Source organism: Protobothrops mucrosquamatus, unplaced genomic scaffold (genome assembly GCF_001527695.2).
Source record: "Protobothrops mucrosquamatus isolate PMUCROS unplaced genomic scaffold, P.Mucros_1.0 scaffold_199, whole genome shotgun sequence".
NCBI lineage: Eukaryota > Metazoa > Chordata > Lepidosauria > Squamata > Viperidae > Protobothrops > Protobothrops mucrosquamatus.
The window spans coordinates 259,267-281,362 of record NW_015386275.1 but is presented as its reverse complement, the minus strand read 5'-3'; the positions used below and the strand labels follow the sequence as shown (position 1 = coordinate 281,362).

General features: G+C 42.2%; 1 protein-coding gene across 1 annotated transcript in view; it reads right to left on the bottom strand.

Moving 5' to 3' along the window:
• The window catches only part of DHRSX (dehydrogenase/reductase X-linked), a 308,329-nt gene that overhangs the window by 238,047 nt on the left and 48,186 nt on the right, over positions 1 to 22,096 (bottom strand). Inside the window, exon 3 of the mRNA XM_015825462.1 lies at positions 12,266 to 12,334. Coding sequence (XP_015680948.1) covers positions 12,266 to 12,334 — 69 coding nt within the window. The remainder of the gene's footprint in view (positions 1 to 12,265; positions 12,335 to 22,096) is intronic.

Here is a 22,096-nt window from a genome sequence, read left to right as displayed (position 1 = left end):
TGAATTATTTCTGCTACACATTTGTTCACTGTCTCTGATTTGAAGTCAGAATTATCTTTTCTTTTTGTCCTGAAACAGCCTATTCCAGACATGGCTCCTGAAACACATTGTGTCAGCACTCCTTGCCAGACATTAGCAAGCGACAATTTGCCTGGAGTTCTTCCAGCAAAAAGCAGACCCCAAGGCATCTCTAAATGCAGGTATGTGAAAAGGAAAACACGATTCCTGGGAAGCCTGAAAGAATGATCTCTCCTAACAAAAATCTAGCCCCTTTTGCAATTAATGAGTGAAATACACTAATGAACTGTATGTATTACAAGTGGCTGTATTAGTTGTATGGCTGTATTACAAGTGACAGTCTAATTTAGAGTAAGAAATGTTGAAAACACATCTTCAAAACACCCAGTTTGAAGGAGTATTTATCAGGGAGACATGGTGACCTAGCGGTTAAGATGCTGAACTTGTCAACTAGAATGTTGGCAGTTCAAAACCCAAGCTCCACGTGACAGAGTGAGCTCCCGTTCTTGCCCCAGCTCCTCCAACCTAGCAGTTCGAAAGCATGTAAATGCAAGTAGATAAATAGGTACTGCTTCAGTAGGAAGATAACAGCATTCTATGCACCTCGGTACATAGGGTAGTGCTCAAGAGGATTGGTGCCTGAACTCACGGGATATTATGGCACCCAGGGACTTCCATCAACTTTCCCTCAAAGGCAAAGAAACAGCGGCAGAGAGGAGACAGATCTTTGCAAGGTAAGTACGACAGGAAGGGAGTGAGAAGCATGAGGTATCTTAGTGGGTCGGGGAGGCCTTTGGGGCCTGTTCCATCACTAGGCTCCCCATGGCCTTCCCCATCCTGAGATACTTCATGTGCACTTAATGAACCATGCATTCAACTAGCAAATGCATGTGTAAAAGCAAGGAGTGATCTCGTTCAAGGTACGAGATTCACTCCTACGAATCCTCGAGTTACGAATGGAATGGGCAGGCTCCATTACATTCATAACTCGAGGACTACCTGTATTAATTCTGTAGCTGTTAGCAATGTACATTTTGTACTCATGTCATTGAATAAGAGCTTAGAATAAATGTGAGGTTAAGTCTAGAGATGCCTAACGTATTAGGCTGTCTCCAACTATCCAAAATGTTTTATTAAATATGTATGGTTGGAATATTTAAAATATTCAGGATGTCTAATAATGAACTGAGCTAACAATTTAAGAAAATCATCCTTTCTGTAAATGTTTGATGGGAATACAATCATGTAAATGTTAGGTAGTTGCAGCTTACTTAGGTTTATATATGTGATGGCTCGAAAACATGCTCTGTTGACTTATATTACAATAAATGAATAGAATTTCACTTGCCTAGTCCATAATTAAAATTGCAATAATTTATGGACAAGAATGAACAACAGTTTAAAGATGATTAATGTCATTACAATCAGATTACCAAGGATCACATTACATGACATTTCTTTTGTTGATTTTTAATTCAAGATTAGAAAAGTTTGCATAATTGTGACCATTCATCTGGACATAAATCAATCCAAAGTTGCTTAAATTCCATTAACAGTCAATCCAGACTGTATCTTGTGCTGGAATATTTTTTTAATAAGGATGATTGCAACTGAACTATAAATAGTTAAAGAGATATTTAGAACTTTACTGAGAAAAGTAATCAAAGAAAAGAAAAATAAACGTAAGAAAGACTTTTTATAATCCAAGATCATCATTCTAGAGGGATACTATATTATTAATTTATGAGAGTTCAATATAATAGAACTAATTTCAAATATCGCTATAGCCAAACTGATCACAAACATTTAGCAATCCTGAATGGATCACAATTTTAAAGAGGCAAAATTGAAGCATTGTATAGAAACAGTTCTTTATGTTAGCTCTGAATGGTTTCAAATGCCACAATGATAAATTTCAATATACAGGTAATCCCCGAGTTACGAGCATTCACTTAACGCTTGTTCGAAGTTATGTGATGAGCACCCCCTAGTGCTTACGAGCAAGTCCCAAAGTTACGAATATTGTGGCACCACGGCAATCGTTCGCCCTTACGAGTGATTTCAGTGGCACTGCAATATTCACCCTATTTCTCCCCCCACTCCTTACAACTGCTTCCTCCTCCCTTCCTGCCACATCGGACTCACTTACCTTGAAAAAATCCTCTCTGCTGCAGTTTCTTTCCCTTTGAGGGAGAGGAGAATTGGCTTGGAAATGTTTTTCACGCCGAAAATGGAAGTTTCTGGAGTCTGTGATCTCGTGCGAGTGTTTGAAGTTGCACCAAATCATGGACCTCAGAAACTTTCATTCTCTACGCGAAAGGTGCCTGTCTCCTGCTCCTGCCCCCAACTCCTTCCTGCCTAACAGAAAGCCTGAAGCCTTCAACTGGCCAGGCCACTCGCACCCGCATCCAGCCTGCTGGAGCTCTTGCTGGGGGAGAAAGTGACTCCGTTGTCCCCGAAGCCTCGGAGCCCTCCTCCAAGTGGCCCAGAATGGAGGCCGGGGGAGGCTTCTGCATGCCTCTGGAGGTTGGATCCAGCCCTTGGAGGACTGCTCCAAGTTGCTGCCGCCCAGAATGGAACTTCCAGGGGCCTGATCCAAGCCTTAGAGGCATTTTCCTAGCCATTGGTGCCAGGAATGGAGGTTGGGGGGGGCTCCAGAGGTTGGATTCAGCCCTCGGAGGACTGCTCTAAGCTGCTGCTGCCTGGAACGGAACTTCCAAGGGCCTGATCCAAGCCTTGGAGGCGTTTTCCTAGCCATTTGCACCAGGAACAGAGGTTGGGGGGGGCTTCTGCATGCCTCCAGAGTTGGATGCAGCCCTCAGAGGACTGCTCCAAGCTGTTGCCGCCCAGAACAGAACTTCCAAGGGCCTGATCCAAGCCTCAGAGGCGTTTTCCTAGCCATTTCCACCACGAACGGAGGTTGGGGAGGCTTCTGCATGCCCCCCGGAGCTCTGTTCAAGGTGGCAGCAGCTTGGAACAGGCCTCTGAGGGCTGGATCCAACCTCTGGAGGCATGCAGAAGCCCCCCCCAACCTTCGTTCCTGGAACAAACAGCTAGAAAAACCCCTCCAAGGCTTGGATCAGGCCCTTGGAAGCTTCTGCGGCTCGCCGCGCCCCAAACCAGGCTTTGGAGGTGTTTGTTTTCCAGGCCGCTGCCACCCAGCTCTAAGGCCCGATCAGGCTGCGGGGGGGGGTTGCGGAAGAGTTCCCCAGCCTCAAATTCGGGTGGCAGCAGCCTAGAAAAGGCCTCCGGAGCCCTGATCGGGCTGCGGGGGGATGCGGAAGCGTTCCCCGGCCTCAAATCCGGGTGGCACCAGGAACTGCAGCAGAGAGGAGATGGATCTTTTCCAGGTGAGTCCAGCATGGCAGAAAGGGAGGGGGAAGCATGTGGTATCTCAGTCGGTCACGGAGGCCTTGGGGTGTCATGGTTCCAAAAGATGAAACTCTTCAAAGAACTTTGAGGCATTGTTTACCTTAAAGAATCTTTAATTGAACAACATAGCTTCGGCACGTACATAGGCGAAGCCAAAATCTGAATTCTCCTCCCCTAAACACATAGTATCGAAGCATAATTCAATCCTCCAATTAACAGTCATTAATCACATTCTCCAATTAGTTTGAAGTGCGAACTTTCCCTCCCGTTCCATAAGCCGCCATTTCTTATCTTCTCTTATTACAAACAACCTTGAAAAATACTCTACTGAGATATTGTTATGTCTAACTAATCCCCGTGCACATTCTTCCCCCTCTCCTCCAGCACCATCTAATTCTAACTCTAAAAGTAATACACAGGTTAAAGAGAAAATGGCTGTGTCTTCATATATTGTCAAAGCAAGAACATCCGATGTTAGCAGCATTGACATCGGGCCTGTTCCAGCACTAGGCCGTGCATGGCCTTTCCCACCCTGAGATACCTCATATTTGCTTAATGAGCCGCATGCATTTTAACGAGCAAGGGACTAATCTCGTGCCTCAAACGAGATTCACTCTACAAGTTTTTGAATTACAAGTGGAATGGGCAGGCTCCATTACATTCATAACTCGAGAACTACCTGTACTACCAAGCATTTTGACACAGCAGAAACTTTCACTATTACTCAGATATCTGTGGTAATTTGCGCTAATACATGTTGGAGAATCTGACATCCAGGGACATATCCATTAATCAGATCGAAAGCAAACACAAAAGTTTTGTTTCCATATAGAACTGTTTGACTTGTAGATCAACTCAACAGCACAAGCAATTGGACATTCAGTTACTTTGTTTAAAAAAACCACCACCCTTCTAATCCCTATGAGTGGCATGCATTTTTCTCAATCACGGATCTCCTATCAGAAGCTTGGGAGTGAGGGTTCTACGCAGTATTTTAGCTGTTCCTAGCACGGCACTCTTCCAGACAGAAAGCTCTGAGTCATTCTCCCAGCTTAGGAGATATAGCCCAAATACTCTTATCACTTTAGAACCACTTTAGCCTTTACTTTCCACATTGTCTCCGGTTCCTCCTTCAGGGCCTGGTACCTGTCCTGTTTCTCATACTGCTTCTTTCTGATGTTGCTTCTGATGAGATTTATGAGGGTATTTATCGTAAAACCTCTTTATCAATCTATCAGTAAACTGTATCCCTCTGTCAGAAATAATCTGCTTTGGGGCACCATGGGTTCGGTATATGTGTCTCAAAAATAGTTTGGTTAGCTTCTGGGCAGAGGGAAGACCCGGGCAGGCGATGAAATGCGCCTGTTTGGAAAATAGATAAATCACAGTCCATATTACAGTGTTCCCCTTGCTCTCAGGTAATTCCACTATAAAATCCATGGCTATCTCCTCCCAAGGTGGAGAGGGATCGGCCACCTGCTGCAATAACCCTGCTGGTTTAGCAGGATGCCTCTTCATGGCAGCACAAGTGGCACAACTCTTAACATCTCTCAATGTTCTTTTTCATTCTTGGCCACCAGAATTGCCTTCGCACCAGATGCAATGTCTTTAAAAAACCAAAGTGACTCACTTGCTTAGCATCAAGACTCTGTTGCAATGCCTGGAGCCTAAGGCCATCTGTGAGGTATAACTCAGAACCTTTCCAAGCTAGCCCTCCCCTTAAGGTTAATGTAGATTTGTTATCTTTAAACAGGCATCCTTCTCTAACTTCTTTAATTCCTTTAGCGAGCGATCGTCAGGACCAACAGGGGGTTTCTGTGTGTGCCATCTAGTTGTTATTTGAGAAGCAGATTGCAGTGGAGGAATAATGGAGTTAATTACTGCCTCTCGGTTGCTCTTGAACTGGGGCACTCTAGACAAGGCATTAGCCAAAAAGTTTTTTCCTCCAGGAAAATATTTTAAAGTGAAATTAAAATGGTTGAAGTACTGAGCCCACTGAACTTGCTTGGGGATAATTTCCAGGGGGTCTTGAGAGCCTCCAAATTTTTGTGATCAGTCCATACCTCAAAAGGTATTTCCCCCCCTTCCAAGAAATGATGCCATGTCAGCAAAGCCCAATGAACTGCAAAAGCCTCTTTCTCCCAAACAGCCCACCTCCTCTCGGTGTCAGTTAATTTCCGGGAAGTAAGCACAAGATTGTAACTTCCCTCTGTGATTTTTTTTGTAGGAGAATGGCCCCCATGGCCACATTGCTTGAATTATGAATTGTTGTCCAGGATCAGGGTGTTTAAGAACTGGTTCAGCTGCAAAGAGTCTCTTTAGTTTTTCGAAGGCTGCCTGGCACTCTAATGACCATTGCAATGGCTGACAAGGTCAGGGTTTCTCCCCTCCTTTGCCTGTTTTGAGTAAATCAGTTATTGGCATGGCTATATTTGCGAAAGAGGGAATAAATTGACAATAAAAGTTGCCAAACCCCAGAAACCTTTGAAGCTGCTTGCGGGTGCGCGGGGGTTGCCATTCCAATACTGCTTTAACTTTGGCAGGGTCCATTTCTATCCCTTCATTTAAAATCCGATACCCCAGATAATCCAAGCGAGTCCAGTGAAATTCACACTTTGACAGTTTTGCATACAGTTGGCTTTCAACAGTCTCTTCAATACCTCACGGACATTTTGATGTGTTCATCCATGGTTTCTGAGTAAATAAGGATATCATCAAGGTAAACCAAAACCCCCTTATAGATGATCATGGAGCACTTGATTTATCAATTGCATAAACACAGCGCGGGGGCTGCAGTCCAAAAGGCATCACTTTAAATTGGAAACTCCCCAATGGGTAATCGAACGCTGTTTTCCACTCATCCCCCTCCTTGATCTGGATGCAGTAATAAGCCTCTCTTAAATCCAGCTTGGTTAAGATTTTTCCTTTAGCCAAGTGGGCTAACATGTCCTTCATCAAAGGGAGTAGGTACGTATTTTCCATGCTGACAGCGTTGAGGGATTTAAAATCTACACATAATCTCAGAAAGCCATCTTTCTTTTCCTTCAAAAGCACGGGAGCAGTCATGGGTGATTTGGCTGGCTGAATGAAACCCCTAGCTAAGTTTTTGTCGATGTACTCTCTCACTTCTTTCATTTCTTTGAGTGTCATAGAGTACATCCTTGGTTTAGGGAACTTGGTACCGGGCAGAATTTCAATAGCACAGTCCGTAGCCTGGTGTGGGGGAAGGATGTCACATTCTTTTTCACTAAATGCTTCTGCAAAATCACGGTACTCAGTGGGGACAAGTTGAATCCCCGGCAAGTTTTCGGCTACAGTCTTTAGGGTTTCACAGGGTTCCCCTTGCATCTCGTAGATGGCCAGTGTCTTTGTATTATTGTCAGCATCAGGTGGGAGGGGTCCAGTCCCCAGTCTTCATTTCCGCATTCCCTCCCCCCACCAGATGTTAGGACGCCATTTATCTAACCATGCTAGCCCCCAAATTACTGCTTCTGTCATCTTTGGAACCATCAGAAATCGGATAATTTCCCAATGCTGACCCATTTCCAAATGCACAGGTTCAGTTAGGTGCATGGCAGGGGCACCTCTGATGAGGGACCTGTCGGCCTGCTCAAACCTCATGGGCAGGGGCAATAGCTTGGCTCGGATTCCCAGTTTGAACACAGTGGGTAAGTTAATTAAGCACCGAGTGCAACCCGAGTCTATTAGGACCTTAAAATTCATGTGAGCCTCTGTTTTGGGTACTATCAGCCTGGCGGGAATGGCAAAAGAGGAAGACCATGGGGTCTTCCTCGCCTTCCTCATCACTATCATATGGCGCCAGGTTGGGATTTGGCTTCGAGTTCGGCAGAAAGGGAACATTCGACACCTAGGCTTTGAGGTGCCTAGTTGGTTTTCTCTCTTCCCCCTCTGAGAGCTCTTTGCGGTTTTGCGGCCATGGCTCATACACTCCTGGTTTGAGGTGAGGAGCTGGGCATGGTGACCCATCTGACTGCACTGATAGTACTTGATTGGAGCCCTGGCTGGTGCTTGGGGGACATTGGCAGCTGCAGAGGCTTGGGGTCATCGGCCATAGAGGCATTGTTCTTGGACGCATGGCGGCTTGGGTTTGGTGGTGCTTGACTTTCAGGGGCGGTCTAGCTTGATGTCCAGCATCATGCCATATGGTAGCACTCATGCAACAGGTTAGGAAAATCTCGAATGATGCAGGCTTGAAGCAAATCGCGATCTAACCCATTTGAAGTAATTGATCAGTGACTGCTCAGGCCACTGCCCCAGCTGTTTGGCAACTCTCATGAATTCACGGACATACTCCTTTGCGGGGCGACCTCTTTGCTTCAGGCGTGGATTTCTTTCTCGACCAGTAGTATTCGGGATTCGTCTTCAAACTGACCCCTCAGTTGCTCCATGAATAGATTAATGTCGTGCAATTCAGGAGCCCCTTCATCATGGAGGTTGGTCACCCAGTCGGCCGCTTCTCCCTCTAAATTGCCACCACAGTACTCACCATCATAGCTTCATCCAAGTAGACATAAGCGTAGCAATCTAAATAAGCCCACACCTGGTTTAAGAAGAAGTCAGCTTCTTGGGATCCCCATTATAGGTGGGCTTGATGGGAGACAGCTCAAACCTCGGCAGAGCTACCTGCACCTGCTGCTGGGCTTGGGTGGCTTGCTGGGCTTGGGCGGCTTGCTGGTCCTGGGTATGTGGCCAAACTACTCTCCGGACTTCCCTTGGCTGGACTTCGGGACTGGCATCCCGAGGTCATGGCAACAAACTTGGCTGGGACACAGGGCTTGATATCACAGCTGGTTGGGGGATGGGCAAAGCAGCTCGGGCTCCGGCAGTTGGGTTGGAGCTCCAGCCGGGGGGGGGGGAAGAGATGGGTAGTTCTTGGCATTTCCCCAATGGCACCCACCTCCTGGGCAACAGGGATCGTATCCCTCACCTCCAGTCAGTCAAACTTCTCCTTCAGCTGTTCAAGTGAGGGGCTGTGGACTGCGGACTGAAATCTCCACTCATCCTATTCCATCGACCCCTTTCCTTTCTTGCTCTCCACAGATGAAGAACCCTGGGACGGCAGCAATAAGAGCTCCTCTCCAGCAGTTACAGGAGTGCTTCTGCGCTGAGAGGCAGCCTTGGCTTGGAAGAGGTCCGCCAGGGCTGTAGTTCCATCCTGTGGCACCAGCTTCCCAGGTTGGATCAACCTAGCTTTCAGCCAAGCCCCTGCCAGGGATGCCTCCTCGGGGGCTGGAGTGCCAGCCTGCACTCTGACAGCCTCATTCCCATTGCGACTAGCAGCAATTTCAATTTTCTCCTCCATCTCGAGTCTTCGCCGAGTCTTTACCACCCTCCCAAAAGTGAGTGGGTAGGCAGTCGGAGCCCAGCACTCCGAAAAAATGAAGTTTTAAGAGACTTGGTTTAATGTCAAGGTTCCAACAGACAGAAATAAAGCAGAACTCCGAGGCTTGGAAATTTCTCAAACAACATGTTTATTAGTTACAAAGTATCGGCATGTCAAAAGTGAAACCAAGTCTGAAGACACACGTAACAATTCCCCAATACAAAGTTAAGAAATCCTACCTCTAAAGCTATGCAATCAACTATGTTCCCCAATACATCATCTTGGCGGGCTTTTCACGAAATGCCCAGCCTGCAGTGTCGGGAGCAGCCGATGACCTTGGTTCCCACAGGACAAAAGAATATTTTGACTAGCCAAGCACCTGGAAATCCCCCCCCCCACCTTTCTATGTGTCAAATGAAAATGAATAGGGAAAATGGCTACAGCCACGTTCATTTTTAAAGTTGACACCCTAAGTTGATTTTTGGGGTTGGGCCTAATATAAGCCCTACCCCAAAAATAAGCCCTAGTTTTGGGGCGAGGTACATACCTAAAAATCAAGCTAAGGTGGGGTTGTGGAGCTGGCTCATGCGCCCCGCATCCACTAACTTGCAGCCACCCTCTCCTCGCCCACCCACCACTTCTGAGGCATCTTCTGCAGCTAGGCCTGCATTTCTCAATCACAGGCCCGGAAGGCCTCTGCAGCCAAGAACTGCATAGCTCAGTTCTGCAAGACCTCAGCAGCCAAGCACCAAGCTATGGATTTAATCCATAACTCGGTACTCGGTACTACTTAGGTCTTCTGGAAAGGTCTGACTGCAAAATGCAGGCCTGAATGCAGTTGCAGAACTTCGGCCCCAGAAGAAGTAGACTGGCTGGGTGGAACTGTCGGTGCCGGAGGTGAGGTAAGGCCTACCCCAAAAATAAGACCTGGTGCTTCTATTGGAGGCAAATAAAAAATAGGACCCGGTCTTATTTTGGGGGAAACACAATATTTAATTGTGTCATTGAGTATATGCTGTTCCTGCCCACATTTTATATTCTGCCACAGCGTTGGACTGTTTCTGGGACTTATTTGCACCTTAGGTACTGTCTAGTTGATAGTACTCCTGCTTCAATGGATCATGTGATTAGTGCCTATTTTTGTGTCGCTATAATCAGCACCTCAATATTGTCTGTTAGTCCAGCTCTTTTCAGCCACTGATAAGATTTCCCAATGTCAGCCAACTCAGCTGCCAGTGGTATATCCCATGCTGGGTCTTGTCTTAGCTTCTCATGGAACTTTGCCTACTTGATTTTTATCTTTGATCTGCTGCTATCTTATTCATGTATTCATTATTCTTCAGTGTTCTGGATGCCCATGACATGGTTTAACACTTACCAGACCCTGCCTGCTTTCTTTTCAGCTGGTGTAGGATACAATCTCTGGATGTTCAACCTGGGGTGGAAACCTCCACACACGTCCTCCTTTGACCAGCTCACTATACCAGCAGGGTACTGTATCTAATGACTGTTAATGGCACAGATCTTGTTCTTCCCATTGAGCTGCCTTTTCAGGACATGTCTTTCTTTGGCAGTACTTGAATGTCACTGTCTTCCTAGCCTTATCAGGTCCCATGTGACTATGGAATATCAAGGTACTTGTAGCTGGTCTGTACAGTATGTCTTCTGTGGGGCCTGCTGGTAGTATCACCCCATCGGTCTTAACTATCTTCCCTCTCTTTACTAACATCCAGCTATACTCTACAGTCCAAACGATATCCCAATGTCCTCACTGTAGATCGGTGGTCAATTGGGGGCATGCACAAAATAGGACGGTTTATTTCCAACCTAAAATAAGTGATCACACTCCAAATTTCTTCTAATTTTTTTCAGGGTAGACACAGTTGGGCAGAAATATGGGGTGTTTTGGTTCTTCCAGGGATTTCCTCATTCACTTTTGAATGTATTACCATTAAAGCAAGTTGCCCTTAAAATACACAATGCAAGAATGACAGTGTTGCAACCCACTAAGATGTAAACCTATAGAATAATTTAGCACTATACTGCATGGATGCAGAAATATCCTCATTTAAGAATTATTCCAAAGAATCCCAACAAGGAGAAATGTAAAATGGATCTATATAGTTGGACGAATCCAAATTGTTATTGTTTTTATGCTTTAGGTTTTAAATAGTTATATTTTATGATTATTAAAATGTTTTATATGTATTTTATATGTCTTTTAATTCTTGTTTGGGACCCACCCAGAGTTGGTGAAAGATGAATGGCTATATGAATGTTTTAAATAAATAAAATAAATAGAAAGAATTTGTGATAACTAATAAAACATTATTTGATTTTACAAGCACTCTGTACAAATTGGATTTTCTTACACCTGTACTCTTCTTCCTGCTTCTATAGTTTTTTTTGTAATGGAAAGCTTTGAGCTGTGCAAACATCCCAAATGAGCCATGAAATTCACCTATTGCCAAATTATTTCTCTTATTCACAGCTACATACATTTCTTTTACATCTGTACTATCACTATCACTATACTATCTATACTGCCTAGGGCTTCAGGGAGCCTGCAAATTCACTTCTTCTCAATTTAAAGATGTACTGAATTATAAAATTCAGAGGTAGAGGAAGGAGAGAATATTCTGTTGAAATTATCCAATTGTGAACACCTGTAGCAGTAATAAATACAGCAGGAAAGGGTGTGTGTGCAGAACACAGCAAGAGTGGGCTCCTACAGCAACAAAAATAAGACTGAGTGAAAAATAAGATTCATGAAAATAAAATGGTATAAACAAAACCTTCAGAATTGTTTTTTAAGAGTCACCTTCTCCAAAGGTGCACTTTTTTTTAAGTGGGCTTACTCAAGCTCAATTTTATGTCACTTAGAAGAGAATTACTTCTGTATTTTTTTGATTTACAATTCCTATTCTGTACAGCAAGTCAATGATGAGGAGTAATGACTGCTATAATTGTTATATTTTAGAGCATACTTTGTCATACTGTCAAAAAGCCTACCACCACACAATTAATGTTAAGTGTGTTAGTTCTTAATTAATTAAACCCTCCCTTGTGAGGATATGTTGTAAAGAATTTAATAAGTCTAATAGTAAATTTGGGTTTTCTTTCTACAAATTGGCCAGATATGACTAGGCTAAGCCTTATAGGACTGCTAGCATGTTAATGAACTGTATAAGAAAAAATGAAAATGAAATCCCATTTCATGTAATGTCCACTCATCATATATTGTTTAATATTACAAAAGTGTAAAGATTTACTTCGCTTTAGATTATCAGTATCATTTAATGCAGCACTGACACCTTTTACTGTCAAATTCTTGTAACGTTTTCTTTTGAAAACACAAAATGGAAGGACAGAGCCTTTAGAAATATAATCAGTTGCAGAAAAAGGAAAAGAATCAGTTGGTTTTTCAGCAATGTATATTATAAAAAATGTACATAAAAAGAGCTTAAAACAAGAAAAAAATAAATTGGGAAATGTGTAACATTATATAGTAGAAAAGACTATATGAGTTACCTTTTGCATTCAGAATTTCTTCTTTTATTGCCATCACAGATCTTTGGCCTTTCTTTTCATCATTTCCAGCTGTTAGAAAAATAAAAAATAGAGAATAATGAATGATTGGCAATATGTTGAACAATATAAACAATATAAAATACAGAAAAAATTACTTTGTATTAAATGTTTAAGTAAAGAAAACAAAACAACAAACATTGAAACAATGCAGATTTTTTTTTACAGTAAATATAATAAGATATATGTAGTATTTTCATAGTGAAAAAGGTCCTACGTCTTTTTTAATTGTCTTCTTGTTATTTACTTGAAAATATAGAATCTAATCAGATCACTGTGATCCTGTAGTGGTAAAACATGCACATAACATAAATATAATAAGTTGAAATATTAATTCAATGTTATGTGCGTTTTCCAAGAAAGGATGTGGAAAAATGTAAAACAATTTTGCAAAACAAAAATAATGATACAAAAAGAGTATGTAGTGTCTTAAATTAAGATTCTGTACATCAATACAACCTATGAACCACTTTCTAGGGAAATAATAGATAAATATACCATATTAAAGTATAACTCAGTTATTGCTGGTCCTACGCCTAGAGGTGGAGGAGGAGAAGGTTGGTATCAGGTTAACAACCTGACATTGAAAAAAAAATCCACCAATACTGAAATAAGAGATGCAATTCAATGAGATCTGATCAAAACTCTTAGAGACTAATTGTTGCCCATGGAACTGTACAGCAAGAGCGGGCCAAAGCACAAATAAGTATTATGGTGTATTATTTGCATAAAAATTAAGGTACCTAAATAATCATTAGTATAAATATACACAACATAGGCAATGTAAATTAAAATACTTGCTCAACCTGTATATATTTTCAGGAATAGCAGAAAAAAACTGACAAAGAAATAGTAATAAAAATGGAACATCTCCCTGGAAAATTGAAATCTGGGAGCAAAACTTGTATAGTTCAGGTTCAATGTTTTTCAAAAGTGAAAGGATTCATATTCAAGCAAACAAGCCATTTCAGAATAGAACTCTAGGTTAACCAGAACCACTTATAAGCTAATATATAGAATATATATATATATAGAATATATATTCTTTAGATATTCATTATATTCACCTTGATATACTGTATACCAATAAATTTTATAAATAAAATGCATATTTTATTTTATCATATAAATGTAGATTTGCATTGTTTAAAGTAGACTAAAATTGAAAAATATACTAATCAGAATTATTCTGCTGTTGCCTAAATTTCGATATAATGCTTTACATATTTCAGCACAGTTTCCTTGCAATAAATTTGCTAACCAAACAAACAAAATTTGTGCCAGCATTAAATATAGGCAACTTAAAAGAAATTTTCCAGGGCATCTCAAGGTCAGAGTCAGGTAAGTAAGTTTAGTGTAATATAAAATATAATGAGAAAGTTCAGCTTCTATGGAATCTAAGAACTGTGCGGGGTGGAAGAAAATATAAGAGAATTTATTTATTTAAATATTTATTCAGCTATCCATCTATAATACAAATCTGTACAGCTCACAACAATAAAGCCAAGAAAAAGTGAAAACCATAAAACAAAAACTGCTCCAACAAAGCCAGCCAGAGGCTCCCACCTCACTTAACCCAACCCCTGGGGAAAGAACCAGTTTTTTATGTCCTTCCACAAGGCTAAAAGGGAGAGGGAGAGGGAGAGGGAGAAAGAGAGAGAAAGATTCTTGTTCTGCCCTTTTGTTGTAATAGTCTATTTGCCATCCTTTTCTCCAACTGGGCTGTTGATGGCAGCTGGCTTTTTTTGTTCCCAACTCCAGTTGCTTGCTTGCCAGCTCCAGTAGTCATAGAGGAAGTCATATACAGTAAATAAAAGCATTCAACATAAGATTTATAAAAAGCTTTCAAAGCTCTTGAAAGATGAAAAGTCATTAGGTTTATGATATATTGTTCATAAAGCTCCTGCTAGCATTAAAAGATGAAAGCAAGTATAGATTTTGAGTTTTCAGTTTCATTTTTATTACTAAATAAGGCTTTCAAACCCTAATTAAATATAATTACTGTCTATGAAAGGTAATGGGAAGGAGGTTTGATTCATTACATTCTGTTATTATTCTTTGCACATCTCATTGGTCTACAGATTTTGGGAAATTATCGACCTCCAATATAAAACGTGTTAATTCTTACATATTTTGATTAGTTACGTGATATTTTCCCTCAGAAGCCAAGATGCCATGAAACTGTGTAAACAATACAGATAACTTTTGCTACATTTCTGGCAAGGTTACATTTGCATCTCAAAAGTGCAGTGTGGCAGCAGTGGTAAAAAAGGTGTCAACACTGCTAATATTGAATATTCTTGCTTTGACAAAATATGCAGAACTGTCTGGCACTTTTAGAGTTAACTCAGATGAGAATGGAGAGAGAGAGCAATTCGCGTGGGCATCAGAAGAAAGTGAACCTTTGCCCCCCAGGCTGGTTGGAGAACGTGACTCATGACAGCAAAAGAGGGAGGGAAAATGGTAGCAAAAATAACTGCTTTAGGGTGGAGACTTCAGATCTTGGCATCCATCCATGATGTGCCGACAATCTGTTATACTGTTAATAAAGACTTTTAGGATAAACAATGCCTGGAAGTTCTTGGAAGTGTTTCATTAGTCGGAACCTTGACAACATGCCAAGATCTACAAAATTTTTTAACCATTTAAGGGGTCCCGGGCCCCGGTCACTATTCCTAAACTAAAGGGATAGGCTGACAAAGATTCGGGGAAGATCTCATTATGGAAGAAGAAAGATTGCCTCAAGCCAGCACCCCAGCAGCAACAGCTTCCCCGGGGGGGGGGGAGCGACAGCCGGCAAGCCGGGGGAGGGAGAACTCTGGCAGATCTCCCAGCTGGAAGCAGAGACTTCAAAAGCACAATGGTGGACAGCTAACGAATCGCCTGCCACTCAAGCCCTGGGTGAATCACTGGAAAGATTTCAAAACCCAGAGGTGAAAAGCAGAAATCAATTCCGGAAGAGAGGAGCCTACAGCCCTTCCATTGCAGATCAGAAAGCCTTTCAGATCCTGTCTTCCTCTGCCAGGGACTCCAGCCCTGAAGAGAGAGGGAATCCCAGTCTGAGGCCTATGCAGCAATGGGGAGATTGGCAAACCAATCTCTGAACTTGCCACAGCTAATAGAGGCCTTGCAACAGCTTGGGGTGGTACAGAAACCAGGAGATCAGCAGCTGGTGTGAGAACGACCACAGCAAGGAGATTGACCACAGCCCCCAAACGTGCAACCCCTGGGCATAAATCTGCAGCAAGGATGGGGCCAGCAGCAAGATGATAGGCCACAGCCCCCAAAAGTGCAACCCCTGGGCATAAATCTGCAGCCAGGATGGGGCCAGCAGCAACAGCACTGTGGGGCCCCCAACAGCCTATAATTGCATCACTTTTCAGAGCAACTTTCGATGGGGACCCAGAGAAGCTGGTTTTTTTCCTCAACCAAGTGCGCTCTCATTTGAATTGCTGGGCCTACCTCTACCCGGACCCGGGGGCCATGGTGGATGTGATTGCATCCAGCCTAGAGGGAGAAGCATCCGAATGGCTGAACAATTTATATAATGAGCAAGCCCCCGAATTGGAGGACCCCCACCTCTTCCTCCTAGGCCTGAGAGAAAGATTTGAGGACTCATCTATTGGTCTTAAAGCAAGAGAACAAATCCACAAAATAAAACAAGCCGGCAGGCCTGCCCTGGAGTACATGTGGGAATTTCGCAAAATAGCAGGTCAAATAGAGGGGTGGGCTGAACAATTCCTAATCCATCACTTCATCGAGGGATAAGACGATCACCTCTCTCAGGCCTGCATCTATCGAGCAGTACCTGATCAGCTGCAAGAATGGTACCAGGCAGCGGTGAAGCTAGATGTTCAGCTCACCCACTATAAGAAGTCTCCCCTGCCTGAATCCGAGCAGCCACCAGAGCAACCCGGACAGCAATCACCCCCACAAAAACCTCCAACTACTGCAATGGCTGAGAGACCCAGGCCACATGCAGGCCCGTCAAATAAATGTTTTTGGTGTGGAGAAGAGGGACAGCGAGCAGCAACCTGTCCAGTGCCCTACCCCCAACTGCAGAGCAGACCGGAACCAGTGACGAGAAGGAAACCTGCCCAGCGGCTAACGAGAGAAAAATCCAACCGGGTCACGCAAGAACCTGTTGCCCAGATTACACCCCACACACAGGAGGACTCCGGGTGGACCCGCCCCTACTCTACCCTCCTTTGACAGCGACGATGAAGGAGAGAATGACCCGATGGTGAGTCGAAAAATCCCGCCTTTTTCACTGGCCACCAAACTTATAATCCCTAAGTCTGGGGCACAAATGGACTTAAACGTGCTAATTGATTCTGGATGCACCTGCTGCATTATTAGTCTGCCGTTTGCCATGAAAATGGGCATACGGGCAAAACAGCTTTGAGCAAGCCGATGGCTTGAGGTTTGAGCAAGCCGATGGCTCCCTGATGGGAGGGACTCTTGTCACACAATTAACTGAGCCCTTACACCTAGAAATAGGTGCACACTGGGAGCTTATTCGCTTCCTAGTGGCTCCAAAAATGACTGAGACTGTGATCCTAGGGCTAGCCTGGTTGGACAAATGGAAGCTGTTTATCTGGTGGGAGAAAGGAATGAGAACTGTGAGACTACTATAGGGCCTAAACCTCCCGCTGATTCAACCGATGTTGCGGGACAGCTTAGGCCACCCAATGAGCGAGCACACATGGCTGACTCACTGCCGCCAGGCGAACCACTCATCCCCAATGAATACCGGGAACTGGCGGAGGCATTTAGTGAAAAAGAATGTGATGCCCTGCCCCCTCACAGACCCAATGACTGCTCTATCAAATGGGTGCCAGGATCCAAACTCCCACGCCCGAGAATGTATGCTATGTCCCCCCTCGAAATGGAGGAGATGCAGTGATACGTGAACAAAAACCTAGAAAGGGGGTTCATCGAATGGGCCAAATCTACCGTGGGAGCCCCTGTGTTGTTCAAAGAGAAAAAAGATGGGTCTCTTCATCTCTGTGTAGACTGTAAGGGTCTCAATGCGGTGAGTGTGAAAAATAAATACCCCCTCCCCCTCCTAAAGGACTTATTAACCCATCTGGCTAAGGGGAGTGTCTTCACTAAATTAGACCTGAGAGAGGCATATTACCGGGTGAGAATAACAGAGGGAGACGAGTGGAAAACTGCCTTCAACTGTCCTATGGGGAGCTATCAGTTCAAAGTCATGCCATTTGGACTACAGGGGGCCCTAGCCGTATTCATGCAGTTGATTAATGCGGTCCTACATGATCACTTGTACAAAGGGGTTTGGGTGTATCTTGATGATATCCTGATATACAGCACGAATATGACTGATCACATAAAGCTGGTGAGAGAAGTGTTAAAGAAACTATTGAATGCCAAGCTTTATGCCAAATTGTCAAAATGTGAATTTCACCAGACCCGATTAGATTATCTTGGCTACAGACTTTCCAGTGAGGGGAGTGCTTCCGGTGATGTCGTTGGTTGTAGACCCTGGGACACGAACTCTCCGTGCCCAGGGTCCGATTTTCTGTCACTGGTGGGCCCAGCAGGGCTGAATGCCACCCTGGAGGGTTGGCCACCGAGAGATGAATTCTTTGAGGAAAGGGAGCCGGCGATAGCCGGCTCTCTGAACTCAAAATAGCCTCTGGAATCAGCGAGAGAAAGGCGGAGAGCTTCGCGTTTGCCGCCATCTTCAGCAGATCACCGGAGACAGGAGTCAGCTGTTTCAGGAAGCAAGCAACTGGTCCAGGTGAGATGATATCAGTTTTTGTTGCAAAGCGGACCTTTGAGAAAATTGCCTGCCTTTAAAGTTAAGCTGGAAGCCTAAGGGGAGGAGGAGGAGGGGATTTTTACTTTCCCCCCTCCCGAAAAGCGGCGGTTTCAGCATTTTAAAACTTCGAAAATCTTTTGAATTGAAGTTACATTGAAGGAACCAACTTGTCTTATTATAGAGGGGAAGACCCATTATTATTCTACTTGGGAAAAGCCACCTTAATTGCTCTTTTATAGAACGATAGTTTTGTGTATTTACTGCTGGAACTTTCTCTTTTTCTTTTACTTTCTCCCTATGTAAATGGCAGGGGGAAAAACAGCGTCCCCTGGTGGTTATTTTGTAACTTTTTTCCTTTGTTCTTTTGCTACATTAACTTTGTTGATTCAGCTGTGGAATTTGGCTCAATGCCCAGACACTTGGCTGACTGCCCAGACATTCCTACCTCGCTTGGAGATTACTAAGAGAGACTGTTTTTGTTTTTGTTTTGTTTTGTTTTTTTGTCTTTGCTTGGTGTCTGGCTCCCTTTCAGGATTTATTTTATTCTTTTTAAAACAAGGGAACCACAGAAGAAGATTTTTATGTTTCTAATTGGATTATAAATTGGATATTCTTTTTTTTCTCTTTTTTATTATTCCTTTTTTGTCAGCTTTGCTGTGTGGATATAAACATATTTTTTATGTTTCTCTTTTTCTATTTGTTTTTTTGCCTAGAGATTTGCTATTCCTTTTTATATTTTTTCCTATGTTTTGATAATACTTTTGCTGGATATTTTTATATTTATTTTTTACTGAGGGTTTTGGATTATATCTTTTTTTTTCTTATCTCTTTTCTTTCCTGAGCTTTTCGGTGGATTATAATTGGCCATCGGGCCCTATTTTTGGATTATAACTAATTGGGCCATTGGGCTTGATGATGGATTATAAATAAATACAATAATGAAGATGAGTGTTTCAAATTTGGCGAAAGGGGTGAGGAAGGGCTCCTCGGCTCCTGCATCAACCTCAGTCAGTCCAGCACTTCAAAAATCGATTACAACGTTTTTACAACCGGACATTCAGCAGAAGGATATGCAAGCCATTCTCCAGGCAATTGTAGATTCTAAAATGGAAATGAAAAAGGATTTTGAAGACTCTAAAATGGAAATGAAAAAGGACTTTGAAGATTTGAAAAATGATTTGCTTAAGATGGATCAAAAAATGGAAGCCTTTCAACAGGCGATGTCAGATACTCAACAAAGAATGCAAAATATTGAAGACAAGTCAGTAGTAGTGGACCAGAAATTAGAAGCTCTCCAAGATGAAAATCAGAGATTGGCGCAACCTAACGCGGAGCTGGAAGAAAGTATGGCAATGATGGAGATGGAACGTGCATCATACTTTCTAAGATTTCAAAATGTGATAAAAGAAAGTGATGAGAACTTGGTACTATTGATGAGTGAATTATTAGCGGATCTATTTGGAATGGAAATGGATCAAATCAAAAGAGAAGTCGATCAAGTTTTAGAGTGAATTTAAATTATGCAAGAAGAAATAGAGTGCCTAGGGAGGTTCATGTTAGATTTAGTAAAAGAGCAGTACGGGATGAGATCCTGAGATTAGTGAGGGATCAACCACTGAAATATAAAGATAAAGAACTGGTAGTTCTCAAACAGATTCCAAGAAGAATTAGAGAAGCTTGAAGAGAAAACCAATTCTTAACAAGGAAATTGGCTAATAGAGGAGTGAATTTCAGATGGTTGATTCCAGAAGGATTACTAATTTTGGGGATACAAAAAGATACAGATTGAGCACTCCACAACAAGCAGAGGATTTTTTTAACAATCATAGAGCCTTCTTGGAGAAAGGCGAGGCGGAACCTAAGAAATCAGAGGAAATGACTGCAGGAACATCTAAACAAATGGAGGAAGAAGTGCCTAAAAAGACTCAATCAGAGGAAGATGTGAGACCTAAAGATCAGAGACAGATAAGCTCTCCTAGAAAATTGAGATCTCGACATAATTGAAACCATGGAGGAAATCGGAATTCTTTCAATAAATATAAATGGTCTTAACTCCCCATCAAAAAGGAGTAAAATATTCCACAGACGACAAAAGTTAAAAATGGACATAATTTGTCTCCAGGAGACACACATTAAGTTACAACATTCCAGAATCCTTGAGCAATCAAAACTAGGTAAACTTTATTTCTCTTTGGCATCACAAAAGAAAAGAGGGATAGCTCTATATATAAAAGAAAAGATAAACCCAAAACAAATCTATGTTGACAAAGAGGGAAGAATATTGATGGTTGAGATCACATGGAACCAAAAACAAATACTGATGGTTGCAATATACGCTCCCAATGAGAAACAAGATCATTTCTTTCAGCAATTATATGATAAACTTGTGGACTTAAATTATTATAGTTTGTGTATACTTGGAGATTTCAATGCAATTGTTGATCCAGTACGGGACTATAAAAGTTACAAACAAGGGAAAAAAGGAAGCAATATCTTATCTAAATCCCTTTTAAAAATGAAAGATAAACTCTGTATACAGGACACTTGGAGAGAGATGAATCCGGAAAAAGCACAATATACTTTTTACTCTAATAGACATAAATCGTGGTCAAGAATTGACATTGTTCTGGATCATAGATCCATTTAATCCATTTAGCCTTGTATAACTCTATGTATCTTGTATAACTCTATGTATCCCTATGTAACAGGGCAAGGGGAGGGAGCAAGGGTCAGGGGGCGGAGCTTCAAAGGCATCCCTGGACGCTAGCCTGGAATCAGCCCTTTGTTCTCTGACCACCACATGCAGCCTCACGGCTGCAGACTTCATGATTACCCCACCATGTGACGCTTGGGAGAAGAAGGGAAAATCTAATGTCAATTTACCTGTGGGACAAACAGATTGCTGAGACCTATTTTGGAAGGACCTACCACGAACTGTAAGTTTGTCTAGGATTCCCAGAATAAAGCAATTATCTCTGGTTTGTTCTTCTGAGTTATCTATCTGTTAAAGACTGGATAAAGGCATGTATCCTGTCTAGAAACAGAATAGACATGATATGGACTTCTTTTGATTTAAAGACCATGATACAAGAAATTGAAATAGAATCATACATTTGGGCATATCATAATCCAATTAAAATGATTTGGAAAGGATTTAAGAAAAGACCGAGATGGTCATTGAATAAATCAATATTGAAGGAAAAGGAATTTCTATAATTTGCAACAAAAGAAATGGATTTTTTTAAAAAAGTTAATAAAAAAGAAGAAACCTCTATTCAAATTGTATGGGACACGGCAAAAGCATATTTTAGAGGTTTGGCTATAACTTATCTTGCCAAAAAGAATAAGGAAAAGAAACATATTCAACATAGATTGAAAGAACAACTTAGTATCCTGGAATCTGAGTTACAATCAGACCCACAAAAGAAAATGCTGAAAATACAAATGGAATTATTAAAACACAAATTAAATTTACTTGAGACAAATACAATGGCACAACAGATTAAACGGTCTAAACAGAATTTCTTTGAAAATGCTAATAAACCAGGGAGATGGCTTGCATATAGATTAAAAAAAGAAAGAGAAAAAAGATTAATAAGTAAGCTACGGGACTCAGAGGGTAACCTACACTGCCATAATGATTTAATGAAAAAAATTACGAAGGTTTATTATGAGACACTTTATAAGGCGGAGACGGTTTCTAAAGAGGCAATCCAGCCTTATTTAAAAGAAGCAAACCTCCCAAAGGTTCCTGAGAATATGCGCCAGAGGTTAAACAAGAATATTTCAATGGCCACCAATTTGAAGTATATTAAACATAATACATTTGCTAATGCAAACAAACCTGGAAGGTGGTTGGCCTACCAAATACGCAAAAGACAAAAAGCTAGACTCATATCTAAAGTTTTGGTCAAAGAGCGTGAAATTTATCAACAGGAAATGATTAAAAAGGCATTTACTGAATTTTATTCACATTTGTACTCATCAGA